This window comes from Egretta garzetta, unplaced genomic scaffold, assembly GCF_000687185.1.
Source record: "Egretta garzetta isolate BGI_Z169 unplaced genomic scaffold, ASM68718v1 scaffold505, whole genome shotgun sequence".
NCBI lineage: Eukaryota > Metazoa > Chordata > Aves > Pelecaniformes > Ardeidae > Egretta > Egretta garzetta.
The window spans coordinates 502,234-520,283 of NW_009259711.1; the positions used below are offsets into that span (position 1 = coordinate 502,234).

Consider the following 18,050-nt stretch of genomic DNA (forward strand, 5'->3'; position numbering starts at 1 on the left):
AAAGTTGATGCAAAGGCAACGGTGGGGGGCAGCCAGTGGAAAGTGATTCCTGTGGACGCAGGAAAGGGGGAGTGTAATACTGAGTAGAAAATTCAGCTGTGGTTTATACGCACAGGAGTCCCCCCCCCCAGGCATATCAGTGCCAGCCAGCCCGGTGACGGGTTGGGTGGTGTGCAAGATCTCCTGCAGTACTGATGGTTGCACAAACCGTCCCCCCCCCAGGCACATCAGTGCCAGCCAGCCCGGTGACGGGTTGGGTCGTGTGCAAGAAGATCTCCTGCAGTACTGATGGTTGCACAAACCATCACTGGCCCTTCTCCCATATTGCAAGTTGAGGTTTGAGCTGGGTAACTGAGGCAGCGTCGAGATTCTGCATGCACACAGCGAAGGAACTGACGCCGCTCACAGTCAGGCGGTGACATTGGCTTCAGTCCTTTATGGCCTCTGACTCTGGCGTTGTCGATTTGTGTAGCATCTCCTATACGGTCTGGCACAACTTGGAGCTGGCTCTTCAGAGGGAGACGCTTCACTTGGGGGTACAATGTATGGGGCAGGAGGGGAAGGAGGCATCCAAGAGTAGCCCCTTCCCCTAGCTGCCCCATCGAGCAGGCTCAGCGGACAGTAACATGCTGGTAGACCCTTACTGAGGATAAGGAGTTAAGGATCCCCAATGTCATCAACCAATTTAACACCATCCAGGGTACGCCACTTTGGAGAAAAGAGATGTGGAAGAGTGTGGGCAGAAGAGCAGCAGTAGCAGGATGGAGACGTGGGTGAGGTGGTTGGTTTCCAGCTCTCAAATGTCCATGGGTCACTTAAAGCGTTGGCAGGATGAGTGCCTGAGAAGAGGCCACTTGGTCACAACAGGAACCTAAGGAGGCATCTGCCTCACGTAGAGGGCTCTGCTCCTCCCCATAGGGTGGATGACAGCCCACCACCCTATAGTTCCCTGGAGCCAGAGCTGGGATAAGCTTGGGCTGGGAAGGAGCAGATAACCTTTCCTGCTAAACTCTGTGAACAGAAGCCACTGGAGCCCTCTTGTAAGAGGAAGGGGGAGTGCAGGGATGTTTGCAGCGTGTTTACTGGAGAAGTGCTCTAGGCAAGTGATGCTCATCTCTGGGGAGAGGTTACTTGGTCTTGCTTTCCCCCAGCGGGATCTGGAGGAGTGTGGGAGATTGTTCCATGATGCGCACCAGCAGCTGGTCAATGTAGTTCTCCAGTTCGTGGATGTGCTCCTCCTTCTTGCTCAGCTCCTTCTCCTTCTGCAGCAGGAGCTGGATGAGTTCATCGTGGGTCAAGTGATAATATTTGGCTGACTGATCCAGTATGGTGGGATCCTGTGGTAGAAACCAAGAAGAACATTCAGCGAGTCAAATGAAAACCGCTGCTCCCTTTAGCGTTTGCAAGTTGCAGCAACAACCAAAGCCATCAGCATTTTCTTTGTCTGCCTTTCCAAATTTGACCTGAGACATCACGCAGCTCGTCATGTCTTTACAAAGCAGCTTTCCTACGTGCTACGCAGTTGCTCAAAAATACTGGAGACAGAACAACTGCCCAGACATCCAGGCCAATGCAGCCCTCTCCGTACAGCTAGAGGTGACTGCTGAGCACTCCCACCAGCTGAGTGACTCATTTAACAGGGTTTCCTCAAAAACCATGTCCACCCTCTTTCCCCCAACAGTTAGAAGCTAAGGGCACGGGCACAGCCCTCTCTGGGGCTTTCCCCTTCCACAGTCCTCCAGCAGCAAGCCTGGATGATGGCAGGAGAAGAGAATTAAGAGCTGGAAGACGCCCTAGGAGCTCACAGAGGACGAGAGCCCTGGGGGAATCCACTCAGGTGAACCCCAGCAGCAGCATTTTACATGTGGAGCTGGGGAGGCAAACAGAGCAGCAGTAGACAAAGGGGAGAAGGCAACCCTGTGAGACTGTGCCCTCAGCCGTATCACGCAGGTATTTTGCTTGCCTCGACATGTCAGCGTTTAAAACACAGCCAGGCAAGTGGCATTTGAGTAAGGCTCCAAGGAAGCACCTTCCCTCTGCCTCTGGCAGGAGAAAAAACCCTTCGGGCCTTCAGTCGGGCAGCTATCACATCCTCCATCCTTCATGTCTTGTGGACAACCAGGCATTCGCTCACACACTGTACAGGAAAAGCCCCAAACCAAAGCGAGCAGTGGGAGGAGAACGGTGGGGTGAGAAGGTGCAGAGGCCAGGTCATGGAGGAAGGGAGGCCAGTGGGAGGCTGGGCAACCAGGATCAAGGATGTCAGGGTTAATACACATGGTTCCGCTCACACTGCGGCAGGACCCCATTCTAACCTCCTCCAACACCATTTTTCTGCACCTCTGTCACCAACCACAGAACATCTCAAGCAGGTGGGAACACATCTCTCACCTCACTGGTAGGTTCCTACCTTTAACTTCTTTGAGTCCGTTTTCTCCGTGTGAGAGGACGGGGCCACAGGCTGGACGCTGCTCGTGGTGACCGTCTTCAGCTTCTCCAGGCCATTGCTCAGAGCAGTCGTCAGGCCAGACCTGTGCTGCTTCTTCTCGTTGGAGACCTCTTGCACTGCAGCGCTGATGGGTTTCACTGGGTGAGGACTAAGGAGAAGAAGGAGGTTGGACAGTTAACACCCTGCCGAGCTGGGGAGCGACGCTGCCGGCTCTCCCTATGGTTTTTACGGGGATGGGACCCACTTATCAAATTTAGTCAGCTCCACACAGCTAAATCCTCTGTCTTTGTTGCTCAAAGCTCACCTGCTCCAAGAAGAGGAGAGCCGGCGTCCTGCAGAGCAGGCAGCCCACAGCGCTCTCTGACACTGTCTCCACCCAGAGATGAGATAAGGAGCCCCAGGACACGTGCTCGGCCGAGATACAGGCCCCCGTGCCAACACCTACGCTGCTCGGTCCACGCCGAGAGGGCTGTGGGTCAAAACTCCCGACCGCCAGGCCTCAGCACAGCTGGAGCAAATTGGTAACCCAGATCCAGTGTAACTGGGGGCTGGTACATCCACTGCCCCGAGGGGCACTTTGCTGCCCAGGAGCCCCCAGATCAGTGCCTGGGGTTACCAGTGATGCTGCAGGGATGCTCCTGCACCACTGCGCATCAGTTCCCGCGCTGCCTCGGCCCGAGAGCTGGGCTCCACCTGCCTGGAGGACACCACAGAATCTGTGCCCCTGCTCTAGCCAAAAGGGAGGGCGAGGAGATGGTGTCTGAACCCGCCTTCTCCGTCACTTAAGGGACAATTACATTCTCATTTATTGTTGCCTCGCTCTTCACCCAAAAGACTGTTTTCTGGGTTTCAACAAAGCGAGTTTGCTTTTCAGCGTGATGGAAAGAGAAGTGACCTGATGCTACCTTCCTGCAAGGAACAGGCAGCCCTGCGCACCATCCTCAGGCTGAAAAGATCATAAAAATCTACCCGGGAGCTCTGCAAAGCCTCTGCGCTCGTGAGACACAGCGGCCACCCTGCAAAGGGTGACCCTCCCAACTGCTGTGCGTCCAAAGGATGCGGCAGGGGAAGGGGGGCATCTTGCTCACAGGAGCAAGGCGGGCAAGCGCAGTCTGTCTTCACAAATGGGGACCTCAGGGTGTTGGTAGGAGGAGGAATAGCACCCACAGTCACTGGGTGGGCCGGGAGAGACCCCTCTCAAGTCCAGCTTGTGCTGTAACCGCTCGACGGTGCTTTATTGCCGTTTCAAAAGCAGAGCGGGTGGCTTTCAACCCCGCTCCAGGTCAGAGATGATGGGTGAGGCTGGGACAAAGGGAGCATCACGTAGGGCATCAGGTCAATGGCCCAAGTCCTCAAGGCTGGTGTCCTCATGCCTCATCAGTGGTGACGGGATCAGGATGTACCAAGCAATCTCCCCCTTGTGCTGACCGGGCACGTCTAGAAGTCCTCTTCAACCACGATGATGCCTCCTGTCATCCATTTGCTAGGAGAGGACAGCAATGGTAGCCACCGAGCAGCTCCAACAAGCCAAAGGATCAACAGCCCTTGTCAGAGCTGTCCAAACATGTGGGCAGAGCCAAGGGTTCCTGGACAGCTTGAAAGGATGGAGAAGGATCCCACAAAGCTGAGTGGGAGTCCCCTGACAGCGCCAGGGGTTGGGGAGGTCGCTGTTCCGCACATCAGCCTCAAGCACTCTCCACCCTGGAAGAAACCCTTCACCAGCAGAGCTGCAAACACCACGATACCGCGTTAGAAGCGGTCCAGCAGCTGTCCGTTTGTTAGGACATAAGATGGGGTGAGGGTGAACCAGACCAGAGGCCATGCGCAGATCCCGAAAAAAAAAAAAAGAAAAAAAATTCGCTCATTCCCAAGTCCTTTAAAAAACAAAAGCAATGACTTTGCTTGCTTGACCTGCTGCTAGCCTCTTTCCTAGTCCAAAATGTGTGGGGTTCACTGCAGGATCTGGGGAGGACAGCTCTGCCACCACTGTAGGAGTTCTACGGTTCCTCAAAACACAAGTGTCTGGGAAGGAGAGCAGCTGGGGAGCCGCTAGGACTGCTCGTCACAGCCAGATCTGAAGATAAGCAGCCCCAAACACCACCATCACCTCATGCATCCCCACAGCCAGCACAGGGACTGGGACCAGGGTCTGGCTGCAGAAGCAGGAGACCAACAGCCCTAAGTCTGCTGCCCATCCCGAGCACTCGAATCATTTTAAACCTCTGAAGGGGACCCTCTTTTGGTCCAAACTTACCAAGGCCACTCTAAAGAATGAAAACCAGCAACAGCCTTGGGATGCCAGTGGGATAGCTTGGATGCGTTTTGAAAGCAAGGGGACATTTCCCACTGCGAGTCTGGTCGCAGGCAGCTTTCAGCCCCGTTGCCAGTGGGAACACATTAATTTCTGCAGTGCTGGAAGAGGTATTTAAAAGAAAAAAAGGTCATTATCCCATTCTTTCCCACTGAGAGGGTAGCGTGTGCGGGGCTCCTGCTGAGCAAAGCAGGGGCTCTGCCCCCTCGGCTTGTCACTCGGAGAGGTTCCGAAAGCCAGGAGGCATTCCTCCACCTGCATCCTGCCCCGGGACGGTCGGCACCGAGAACTTCCAGGGGAGCAGAGGTTGCTTCACGCCTCACAGCCACGTCTGAAGTCCTGATGGATCTGCCGAGACCTTGGGCCCGTTTCCATCTGCCAGTTGATGAACGTGAACTTGAGAGCAGAATTAGTTGCTCACACCAACAGCCTGCCTAATCCAGTACTGCATGTCCCCGTGGACCTAAGCCTACAACAGGCTCAGGATGAAACATCTCAGGATGACGGTGGCACAGCCCTGGCCCCTCTCTCTGAGCAAGCCTTGCTCCCGTCACAGCGCAGCTTCCACCGATGCTCCCGAGATGACTGCTGAGCACAGTGAAAAACTGGGGAGACTCCCCTACAGCAGCTAGGACATTTCCCACTGCGAGTCTGGTCGCAGGCAGCTTTCAGCCCCGTTGCCAGTGGGAACACATTAATTTCTGCAGTGCTGGAAGAGGTATTTAAAAGAAAAAAAGGTCATTATCCCATTCTTTCCCACTGAGAGGGTAGCGTGTGCGGGGCTCCTGCTGAGCAAAGCAGGGGCTCTGCCCCCTCGGCTTGTCACTCGGAGAGGTTCCGAAAGCCAGGAGGCATTCCTCCACCTGCATCCTGCCCCGGGACGGTCGGCACCGAGAACTTCCAGGGGAGCAGAGGTTGCTTCACGCCTCACAGCCACGTCTGAAGTCCTGATGGATCTGCCGAGACCTTGGGCCCGTTTCCATCTGCCAGTCGATGAACGTGAACTTGAGAGTAGAATTAGTTGCTCACACCAACAGCCTGCCTAATCCAGTACTGCATGTCCCCGTGGACCTAAGCCTACAACAGGCTCAGGATGAAACATCTCAGGATGACGGTGGCACAGCCCTGGCCCCTCTCTCTGAGCAAGCCTTGCTCCCGTCACAGCGCAGCTTCCACCGATGCTCCCGAGATGACTGCTGAGCACAGTGAAAAACTGGGGAGACTCCCCTACAGCAGCTTGGAAATCCAAGTCTTTATCAACCCATTAAAATGCTTCTCACAGAGGACAAGATGACAAATCCAAGGCAATCAGTCTCTCGTGGGTAAGCGGCTGTGCCTGCAGCAGTACACAGCACCCGAGGGCCAGACCGCCGTGGAGAAAGGGTCCATGGGAGGAAAGGGAATGACTGAATTCAGGCCCAGCAACTCTTCTCCCAGGTCTATCTGTGGACGTGGCAAGCCTCTCTCCAAGCTCCAAAGGCTCCAACAAGGAATACATTCAGATCACGAAGACTGGCACGCGATTTAACCTGAAACCTCATTTTCAGGACAATTTCTGCTGCACCCCTGACATTGGAAAGCAGCGCCTGCCAATACCACCTCGGCACCTGCGACGTCCCCAATCCTGTCACCTCCAAGTGCCATGACATCCTGCAGCAGTCACACATCTGAATTCCCCATCGATGGGTAAGGAGCTGCACAACCGCTGGGCTCCTCCCACTGTCATGGGCTGTCCTTTAGGTCCCACCTGTACCAGGAGATGTGACCAGAGACACCTTCCCAGCGGTGAAGGCACCATCCCACCCTTCCCCAAAGAGCAGAAAGGGGAGCCTCCGTACACCTGAGTGTCGCAGCTGATGCTCTGAGCATCCACCTTACTCTAGTGGCAAGTTTTGTGGCGAGAGCCCTCCCTCGCTGCAGGAGAGCGGGGAAGGATCTGCAAATGCAATCCCAACACATGCTCTTCTGGACTCTGCATCTTCAAATCCAGCACACAAGAAGCTGTTCCAGGAGGGCACAACCTCCCGGCTCACTGTGACCAGGCGGTGCCCTAGCCAGACCAAGCGGGAGACGCTGGTGTCACTCAGATGTACAGGTCTATGCCGCTTGACTTGCCATCTTGAACAAGATGACCAGCAGAGAACCACTCTGGACACCTGGGAAGAGGCATGGGTCCCCACACACAGTTTCCATCCCTGCCAAGGAGGGCACATAACCCCAGCACACCAGACTCTCAATAATCCACAGCAGGTACTGCCTCCTCCTTTATCTGATGGAAGAGGAAGACACTTTTGACCCAGCTAAGCCTTAATGCCTGTGCTAAGTTTGAAGTCTTTTCTTTTTCCTTCCACCTTTTTCCTACCGTAGCTTTTCTTTGTTGATGTGCCACTGACCAGCCAAATAGGTGATTCTAGGAAAGGCAAGCACCACCACGGGGACCCAGAAAAGGGCCTTTCCACCTTGCCTCTCTCCCCCCATGACAATTAGCCACATCTCCCCAAGCATATAAAGCAGCGTAGATCCTCAGAGCCTTCCACAGAGACCTCAGGAACTCTTCAATGCTTCTTGAATCACGGCAGCAAGTAATCCAAAACATCTGCAGGTTACAGGTAAGAGAGAAACCAGAGCAGAGATGTTCAAGGACTTCTCAGACGTCTCTCATGACAGAAGCCAGCACTGACATGACGACCAGCTCTTAGGTCCAAGCCCACTTTCCTCCCACGAGCCAGTCCATCTTCGGATGGATGCACAGTCAAGCCCAACGATGACTGTGAGCACATACCATTTGCAAAGAGAGCCCTGGGACTACGCTTCTCTCATTGCCTAATTTTACCCTTTGGGATCACAGGACACTTCTCTTTCCATGAAACATAACAAACATCACCAAAATTCAGGAGGTTTCTGTGTACCTGCTATCTGGAAATTTTGAACAGGGTTATTAGTTGGACAATGAATAAACCAGTTAAGAACAATTTGAGGATCTGGCCTCGATAAAGAAGAAGAAAAAAAAAAAAAAAATATCAGCTAACTGACCCATCTCTTGCTGGTCTTTGCTCCCAAAGTCATTTTGCCCATCAACCGCACGCTCAGACCAAGGAGGGATCCCCGTGCAGAAGGGCTGGAGCTCAGCTAAGTTCTGCTGTCCCCATCCTCCTGCCCTTTTATTATTCTTGGGCCAGATGGGATTTTATCATTTCAGTGCCCTCACGAAGCTCTGTTTGCCTTCTGTCACAGAAGTGAGGCTGATCAAAGAAATCGCTGCTAGAAGACCCGGGTCCCCCCGTAAGAGCTTGATCCTCGATCCTGTGGGCAGGCAGAGCCCAGGACAATCCCCTCCTGCCCAGGCAGACCGGGGAGAGGTGTACCAGGAAAACCAGATGAACTGAAGGGCACAGAGCAAGACTCCATGCCCTAAACTCTGTGGCTTTCCCTGCTTCGTGGCATTTCTACAAGCCCAAGACTGACCTGGGAGGAGGAACAGCCCCTTCTTCCATCCGATGCACATCCACGCTACCCCCCCTTCCCATTGCCCTTATCCTTAAGGCTAAGTCCCACTTGCTTCACAACCAACGGGCATCTCGGCAGGAGGGAGGGGAGAACGGCATTTTGCCACCACCCTGGTGAAACTACTGGTTTTTTTGTGGCTATGGAGAGAAGAAGGGTTTTAGTACCTGATGGTTGTTTGAAAAGGAAAGAAACCAAAGCTGAATTAATGAACAGGGAAGGGGCAGCAGCCGCGCACATGCCATGAAGGAACTCATGAGAGCATTAATGGCTGGGAACTCTCCTGGCAGACATGGAAAAGGCACCGATTTTGCAAGCAGGGGGAAGATGATGGAGCCAAAATTAGCATCGAGTGAAATGCGGATGCAATTCTGCTGCGGCTGAATTTTCAGCTGGGGCAGGTCTCAGATGCATCACACCGTTTGCCCTAGTTTAGGGCGAACACAGGACACCAGCGGCCGGTCCCCACCGTGATCCGAGAGAGCCAAGGCTTCAAGCTGTACATGCTGGACTCTCTGGGACCACGGGAAGGTGAGGGGAGAGAGGACCTGCAGCAACACACGGAGCGGCCTCCTTGGAGTCAGCACAATCGTGAGCGGCCGACACGGAGCCGGGGTCCGCTGATCAGCCCCCTGGTAAGAGCAGAAGGGAGACAGGGTTCAACCTCTACCAAATACACACCCTTCGCCTTCCCCGGAGAGTGCTCACCTGGTCGTCTGCTGGAAAAAGGGCTTCTCAGCTGGCTGTGTCTCCCTGGGCAAAACCACGAGCGCTGAAGCTTGTGTGTCACCGGACTGCGGCAAAGGGCAGGGCTGGGCGGCTGCGCGGCTGGTCGCGGCAGGGACCCCGCTGCTCGCGGGGCACGCAACAGGGGAAGGGAAATCAAACTGTTTAGGGTTAGTTGCAGCCACAGGGAAAGGGGTGGAGAAGGCCAAGGGCTGGCTGTCATGCAGGAAAGGAGGCTTGCCCAGCGGGTCCCCGGGGAGGTTAGTGGGCTGGAAGCCTTGCCCAAGGGCTTCCTCGTGGAGGTTGGTGAAGCTGAAGCCTCCCTGACCAAGCCTTTCGGGCAGCACGGTTTCAACAGGGAGGGGGTCTGGGGGCTTCTCCATAAAGGGATTGCTTGGGGCGTTTGGGCTGAGTGCCAGAGCAAAGGGATTTCTCGGGGCTGAAGCGTCCTGCTCATGTCTCTCCTCTGCCCTATCTGGCTTCCAGAAATCAGCCTTCTTGAAGTCTATCCTGCTGTCTGCCGAGCATCGGCGCCACGGACCCTCGGGCTTGCTGGTGGGGGGTCTGCCCTGCTCTGCCTCCCAGGGAGGGCTGGCCACTGCCACGGGGGCACAAGGCTCAGGCTGGCCTCCCCCTTGCCCAGCGGGGCTGGCCACCGGCCCGTGCTGCCCCTCATCATCACCCCACGCTGGCTCCGACCGGGGTGGCCTCTCCCCACATGCTAACCTTTGGGGTTGCGCCGCCAGGGCGCCTGTGGGGTGATCAGCTGCCTCCTGCTCTTCCAGAGCCATCCAGAAGGTTTCCGGCTGGCCCAGGTCTAGCTTGGAAGGTGGGTTTAGTCCCGACATACTGAGGTCCTCAGGGAACGGCTCCTGTTCAGAGGCCATCTCCCACTTGGCGCTGCCTGTGGACCCCATCAGGGGAGATAAACCTGGCTGGCTCCGGCCCTCCTTAGCACCCGACTGGCCTAATCCATCTAGGGAGAATTTTGATGGGCAAGTCTCAAACTTCTCAGCCGCATCCGTCTCACTCATCTCTGACCAGTCTTTCCCCAGAGAGGTGTCCTCTTTTGCCAGCTCACTAGCCCTCGCCTCCAAATTAGCTTCTGAGTCCGCAGTGGCAAATTCGGCATCCTTGGAGACCGGGAACTCATTCCCAGCTTCAGCTACATCCACTCCTGGTGCAGGTGGGCTGGGAGACGTCAGGACAGAGGGCTCGCTGCTCAGACGGCTCCTCGGCAGCTCCACGTCTGCCTTCGGGCCCTCCATGTCTTCCCATCGCTCCTCACTGCCTCGCTGCCTCAGCTGCAGGTCGCAACCATCCTCCTCCTCACCGTCCCCTCCACTGCCCGCGGCTGCGAACCACCTCGGAGGTTTGGGGGGCGGCGCAGCTGAGCCGGCCGCCTTCTCCTCCCTCTCTTGGGTACCCGTCCACGGAGAGAGGACGACGTGCCTCTCACGGATGTCGGAGCTGAGTTTTACACGGCTTTCGCTGGCCTCGAGCCGCATGCTAGCCTGCAGCCGGTAGACTGAAGTCCGTATGTCAAACGTTTCCTCCTCGCTACCGGCACCCTGGGGCTCCGTCCCTGGCTCGGGGGCCGTAGGGAACCGTGGTGCTGCCACGTCTGCGAGCACGCGTGGGGACACGGCTGCCACGTTGCTGCCTGGCGGGGGTTCGGAGAGGGGCTCCGGGTGCAAGGTTGCTTCTAGGCAACACGCAAGTGGTGGCACGAGATCCGCTCTTGGCTTCGAAGGCACCTTCGCTGAGGAAGGCTGGCCGCGGGCCGAACGCACCCTCCTGACCCGCACGCTCCTGCTCAGCCAGGCTTTGGGCGCTCTCCGACAGGTCAGGAGCGGTTTCGGTGGCTATGGTCATCCAGCCGTTTGTCCCTGCACTAGAAGGTTCCTCTTCCTTACTGTCCCCTTCCTCCTCAGCACTATTTTCAGCAGTTAGCGGTGTTGACGCCTCTTTTTCCCCTGGATTTCCCAACGCAAACGCGGCTGTCCAAACCGTAGGCGTGCTGCTTTTCCTCCTCCTTCCCATCGACCCCGCAGACACAGGGCTCAGCACGTCCTCTATCACGGTCGCCTCCTGGGTTGTGCTCACCAAGTTCGCCCCCACGTCTAAACCAGAGAAATTTGTCCAAGACCGCAGAGTTGCAGGCATTTCACCGCCGATTTGTGAATCAGCCTTTTCAAATACCTTTGTCCCCTTCTCGCGAGCCGTCTCGGCTGATCTTTCTGTTGGGCTGGCCGCATCGGGGTCGTCGATGAAAGCCATGCCCTCCGCCGCCACCGAAGCGAAGAAGTTTTCCTTCTTCAGTTCTGGTTTGAGCCTGCTGGTGGCGAAGGCATCGAAGGTATCGTCCCACTCCGAGAGGGGAGGAGGGACGGCGGGTTTCTCGTCTGGAGGAGGAAGGTCTCTTTGTGATGGGGGAGTAGTTTCTGGAACGGGGACACCAACGCTTTTGGCTGGAGACTCCCTCTCCGGGTCTTTATGTCTTAGGGAGGCAGAGGGACTGCAATCCTCAGAGGAATAAAAGCTCCCAGCGACCTCTGTTGAAGCATGCGGCCCAGACGGAAAACTAGAGAAAAAGTGAGTAGGTGAAGGAGAATTTAGTACCTGGTCAGCGAGGAGGTCCTCAAAGAAAGGATTGCTCTGCAGGGAGCTGAGGAATGGGTTGGTAGGGGACAAGCATCCGGACTGACTGTCTCCAATAGCGGGAAAGAGGTTAGCGCTCGGCATGCTAGCGAGATGGGCTACAGCGGCAGGAGGAAACTGGGCAGGGGAGCAGGGAGGAAAATGAGAAGGAGCATCTGAGCTGGTTTCTACCTGAGGAGACACTTCCAGGCTGTGGAGGGAAGACAAAACAGTCCTCCTGGTTAATGCCGTGACAGTGCTGTAAGCATACACCACACACACTACAAACGCTTCGGTTCAAAGCAATGCAATGGTCAAATACATACTCGTCTCTTTTGTTAGGCAGAGCAATGATTATGGAGTCAAGGCGTGGAAAGGGCATGCACGACAAAAAGGAAAGGGCAGCCCTTCTTCTAGAGCAGTCCTCCAAACCTTCCCTCTCTGCCTTAGCAAGCCCTAAGACTCAGGAGCCCGAGAGGTTTTTCCTACCTCCTGGCAGCCCAAGAACTCGGCTTATTGGGTTTTTTTTTTGTCCCAACACGGGTGCGTACCCAGGGCAGGCTGCGTGCGAGGAGCCAGGCTGGGCTCTCATGTCAGGATTACTTGAGCCAGTAAGAGCACGCAGGAGTGAGTCTTTCCCAGTTTACCCCAGTGCCTCGCTACTTGTTTGGCAAGAGAGCAGGATGACGGCAGACGCGGTGCTCCCTCTCGCACAGCAGGGAGGATAGCGTGGCTGCGGGCGGCCAAGGAACAAGAGCCGAGCAGGAGGGAGCACGTGGCCAGGACGTGGCCCTGGCTCTGCTCTTGACTCTGCCCAGCCTCTCCGCACCCCCTTCATCACATCACTCCTGGCCTGAGGTCCTGAGATGCCCAAACCCCCACGAAGGACCCCAAGGGGGAAGGGATTCAGCACAGCTCGGATTCAGCCCATCAGTCTCCTCCTGCACCTCACCCCGCGTCAGTCCTTTGCTGCCTTTTCAAGTGGGACTACGCTGACCTTTCTTTGGGATTTCCTTGATCTTCCTTTGGGAACTCCTCCCGCAATGAGCATCATCACCCCCGAGGAAGACTTGCCAGGCTGGGGCTGGCCCTCTTGGAGGTTTTCACATCACGAAGGGCGCGGTGCGGACACCCAGTGCTCCGACTGCCACGCTCCCTCCTCCTGAGCCCCCGATCCCTGGACTCACCCCTGCCAGGAGCAATCCCGTCCCCAGGATGGAAGCACCCGGCACCGGCACATGCGGCCGCGCTGCCCCGTGACCGAGCCGGCGGGAGTGCTTCCTCCTGCATCGGCCACGACAGCCGAGCTTAGAGCCCAGTCTTGATTTGGGAGAAATATGGACTTTGATCAGCCAGCTCTAGGCACATCCAAGTTTCCCGAGGCATGAATAAAGCCATGGCTTTGCCAATACGCACGGGGTAAGTCCAGCCCTGGGGCGACATCGCCGAATTTCCCTGCCTCGCCCCAGCTGCTGGTAGGGCTCCCAGGCAGCGCTGGGAAGATCACAGCCAACGCGCCATCAAACGGCAAAGTCGCTTGGACAACTAGTTTCATCTGTTATTATCGCTGCACAAAAAGCCTCAGACACATTTTAAAGCGCAAAAATGCCACCTTGAGGCAAAAGTTAACGACGTGCGAAGGTGCAGTCAGCGTCGGTTGCTTTTAAAGCAGGCAGGGTTACGTGCCGGCAGCGCGCCTTGGACCACGAGTGATGCATGGACGGGCAGCAGCCCGTGGACACTGCAGCAGCGGGGTAGGACCCACTTCTCCCCACTCCTGGCACCTTCAAAGCCCCCTTAACCCATTATCTTCGCAGCAGCTACCTTGGAAAGGTGCCTCTTTATGCAATCAATGCCACCAAAGTCCCCCCCCATCCTGGTTTTTAGACGGCGAGCGGCCGAGCGTGACTGGCTCAACTCCAGCACCCATCAGACACCACGCCAGATACTACTGAGCAGAACCAGTAATTGAGGCACCAAAAAAAAAAAAAAGAAAAAAAGCCCCGAAAGCTTCATTTCCACTCAAACCTGCAGCTCGCTCAGTGCCAGGGGCAGAGACAGCTCGTGGGTGCCCTCTCCTGCTGTCACCAAGCAGCAGTGGTGGCCGTGGCGCAGGTGCCCATCCCCATCCCTGCGTCTCCATGTCCTCTCCCCGCCTGGACCACTGGTGCGTAGCAGGGTGTAAAACACTGCGGGCAGCCGAGCACGCTGAGAGAACTCTGAGCAGCCCAGCTCTCCCTGGGTGCTTTAAGCTCTCGGTGAGCACAGAAACACTCCAGGAGAAGCTGATGGAGAAGGTGATGGACCTTTAGGCACAAACCACGCCAGGGAGACCAGCAGCTGCTCTCTGCTTGGGAGCCAACCTCTCTGGGCACACTGCAACTCAGGGATCAGCATGTGGTTGGGGTGCTCAGCAAATGAACCCCACCTCCAGCACAAGACCCACTCCAGACCATCCACAGGGCATCCTCGCTGCTCTGGTAAGGACCATCCACGAGGCAGCAGCGGCGCAGCACGACAGCGTTTGCGCAAGGATACAGGGCAGCCCACCTCTCCCCAGCTCTCTGCCACCACTATTTGGTGCTCGCCATCCCAAAGGTCTCAAGGCTGCGGCTGGTACTGACAAGAGTCCCTCAATTCTTCTGGTTTTGTGAATGCAGAGGGTGCAGACAAATGCCTGCAGCTGCTGGGCGGCCCCACGCTCCCCAGCTGAACGCGCACGCTTGGAGCGCAGGCTCCTGTTCACTGCCGCTTGCTGCAGCAAGTTGACCTGTTTTGCCTCATCACCCTCAAATTTAAAAACCCTCCAGCAGAGGAGCACAGCTGCCCATGACCCAAGGCAGTGGAGTAAGGCAAAACACAGCAAATTTTCCTTTCCAGCGGGAAAGGAAAGGTGGCAAGGTCCAACCTGAACCACCAGGATCTCATGGTGGCTGCAAACAGCACCCGCCGCTGCCCTACCTACGCTTGCTCCTGCGATCGCTCCTTCCTGCTGGCACTTGCTTTAGTGCTTTGGTCCAGATTAAGATCCCTCATTTGTGATTCTGCTTAAACAGCATTTAGTGCTGAGTAAGAGCAAGTGAGGCCTGATCCAACCAGCTCGGCTGGGCACTTGCGCTAAATGGCTACAGAGCATTAATCAGCTTCAGGCTCCTAATGACTGCTTGCTGCTAATGACCTTCACAGCTGCCAGAAGGCTGAGTGGTTGAAGTTCCTTCCCCAGGGAAAGGCGGATGCCAGAGCAGCCCCTGGCCCAGTGGGCAGTGCCCTGAATTGCACTGATCCCCACCCACACAGGTGGAGGAACAGCTTCAAGGTCTCTTCAAAGCCATCCAGGATGACCCCATCTTCCTTCCCCAAATCACGATGGGGCTCACAGGGTGCTGGACCTGCTGAGAAAGAGCAGCTCTAGGCCACACCAGCAAGCTGGTCCCAGCCCTGAGCCGCTGCCTGTGCGGTCCGGGCCACCAGGAATCGGGATGGTGCTTTCAGCAAGCCCCTGACTGCCCCGTGCCCATCGTCACCTACACATCAGTGTCAGGACGCAGCAAAACGAAGGTTGCACTTTGCCTGGGAAACCAGGTGGGTGAACACGAATCTTTTCTTGGAGGGAAGGAAACCAGAAGCGTTGTAGCTTCTGGCTCTGGCGCAGGAGGACCCAAATCTCTCCCCTGCCAGGCAGCGGTCCCGTATCATCCTCCCCAACATGGGCAGCCCAAGCCAAGCTAAAGATAGAAAGAGAGAACTTAAAGCCATCATTTTTTTGTCAGATTCCAGTTTTCTCCCTCCAAAACTCCCTCCTGAAGTTTCCTTTCCACCGCCCATCCCCATTCCGGCTTGGATGCACCGGGGCTTGCTCAGGGGTTGCACAAACCATCCTCAGCTGCAAACTCCTGGGTTTTCAAAGCACCAATTGCACCGTCACCGTTCAACCCCTTTCCTTGGGACAAGCATCCCCTGTTTTGGTTACCTGCTCTCCCCACCAATAACCCACCCCCCAAAAAGCCCCATTTCCCCTTTGGGATGAAGGATGCTGGAAGTGCTCAGCAAACCAAGGAGCCGAGGACGGCGTATTCCTCTAGAGGGAAACCTCCGCTTGCAGCAGCCTGATTGAAGATCTTTGCTGCATTGAAACGCTGACTCACCCTCCTCCTCCTCCCATACCCCAGCACACAGCTCCGCCAGCCAAAATAAATAGCAGGTACCTTTCTGCCCTCATTTATTTGTTTGGCAGCACTTCACAGATGCGTTTTAGCCTCTCAGCAGGAGAAAAAAAAAAAAAAAAAAGAAAAGAAAATATTGCTGAGCAACCCCCTGATGGAAAGTCTATTTGAAACAGCTTGTTCAATGCAGGGAGGTTTTTACCCTACGGATCGCAGCCCGAGTTTCAGGCTGAAGGCAGCCGCCCCAGCTCCGCAGTCACGGAGCACCGTCCCCAGCCATCGCAGCCCATCTGCAAGAGGGTGGGTAACTCTGCGCCGTGAAGATAAAGAAAACAGCACATGCGCTGAAAAAGCAGAGGTTTGGGGAGGGCAAGGCAAAAATCCAGCCAGAACACGCCGAGGTTAAGAGCTGCCCTGAAGCTCAAGTGGAAAATCCCTCCTAGGAGGGCTGGATCGAGGGGAGCGCCATGACCCTACCGCTCGCAAGCTGCTTTTTGCACCGTTTCCTCATAGACAAGCACGCAGCCGGGGCTCGCTGCCGGCGAGGGTGGAAAACCAGCAGGACCAGGGTGCCGGAGGCCCCGGTGGTGGCTTCAAAGCCTGGCAGGGATGGGGAATTTCCTCCCACCCACGCGAGTGAGGCTGGCACAGCAGGATTTGTGCAGAAAGGGGTTGGGGAGAGATGGGTACGGCAGCTGGGGACATTTTTGTACAGGGTGGAAACCCAAGGGGGAAGGAGTCAGAGAATATATGCAAATGCTGCTTTTAAATAGCAGTTTCTGAGGTGAGAGCAAGGGGTTTGTGTGCAACGACTTTTTTTTCCCCTCCATCCTCACCTGCCCGTCATCCCAATTAAAACTGACAAGTCCCACTTCATAGAGATTTGCCCCAAAACCATAGGAATTAAAAGAAAAAAATAAAAATAGCAGAGAGAGGATCTGGGCAGTAGGAGCCCTGGCAGATGCAAAGTGCTAGCCCCAATACCCACTTTTAGGGGGGGGAGCGGGCTGTGCTCTACCTGGACAGCTACAAAGCAGATTTGTCTCACCAGGGCTGAGCTGGTGCCAGCTTAGGATCCAATTCACCATCCTGCTTCATGCCCATCCCTGGGAAACGCGGGCTCAGGAGGCAAAAGGAAGGCAGAGGCATTTTAAGAGCCATTTTTCACCCTCGCAGGCTCCCCACACCCCTCGTGCGTGAGCCAAAACGTCCAGCTCCCTCCCTGATCGTTTTTACCCTGTGACTGACCCAGTGCAGGCGTGCAGATTTGCAGCTCGCGTGGATACAAGACCTGCGCCCAGAGATGTGACCCTGTCGGCTCCCACGACGGCCTCATCCGCAGCATCGCCGTTATCCATGACACCCCGGTCCTCACGACCCGGTGCTCCTCTTCATCAAACTCCGCAGCCTGCCAGGTTCTGCTCCCGAAGTCCCCGTTACCACCGGTGCTTTGGAGGGGGCTGTCACACGCGTCAGCGTTCAGTCCCACCGACAAGCTCACCTGCGCCGCTCCCCACTGCCAGCCTGTCCGAGGACCGTGCTCCAATGGTTCAAAACCTTCTTCCCGTTTCCAGCATTTAGAAAATGTACTTTTGGGGAGTACAGGATGGAGAGTGAGGAATTCAAGGCAATACTTGGCCTCGCTGCTAGATATAAGGGCGTGAACTATGGAAAGAGGAGTGATGACCAAGGTAGGGAGTGATTTGACATTCTCCCCCCATGAAAGCAGCGACAGAAGGAAGGGGCTTTAACCTGCAAATGGCACTGATGCGGTTATTTTTTACAAGAGAGAGCGCAATTTCTCTCTTTTTTTTTTTTTTCCTATTGCCAAGCACGAGATGCAGCCCCATATTATCACACCGATTCACGCTGCAGGAAGCGGGACCTGTGGAGCTCTGATAACATTGTAGAAAACCCTGAAAATAGTTAAACCAATTGTTTTAGCCCCAGGCCTTGCCTCAAATAAACCTGCTGAGCTTCTTCCTTACATACAACCCTTGACCACACAACCTTAGAAACAACAAACCCCAAACAGTCTTTTATTCAGGTCCCCAAAGAGCCAACGCTATCTTCCTTACTGCTTCCATTCAAGCCAGTATCAAAGCCCGGTAGCCGCGGCGGATTAGCAAAGCCGGAGCAGAAAGGCACAGCCTTTGGGACCTGCTTCCCCGTCAAGAGTCAGCGAACAAATGCGTAAATAAGGGCTGATGGCAGAAACGTCCAGCCCGCTGCCGGGGCAAGGGAGCGAGCGGGTTTG

General features: G+C 55.8%; 1 protein-coding gene across 1 annotated transcript in view; it reads right to left on the minus strand.

Moving 5' to 3' along the window:
• Nucleotides 1–213: 213 nt before the first annotated feature.
• Nucleotides 214–18,050, minus strand: part of RAB11FIP5 (RAB11 family interacting protein 5) — a 57,975-nt gene continuing 40,138 nt past the window's right edge. The window contains 4 exon segments of the mRNA XM_035894467.1: nucleotides 214–1,337; nucleotides 2,411–2,597; nucleotides 8,973–10,549; nucleotides 10,551–11,574. Of these exon segments, the coding sequence (XP_035750360.1) occupies nucleotides 1,128–1,337; nucleotides 2,411–2,597; nucleotides 8,973–10,549; nucleotides 10,551–11,574 (2,998 nt within the window). The 3' untranslated portion in view covers nucleotides 214–1,127.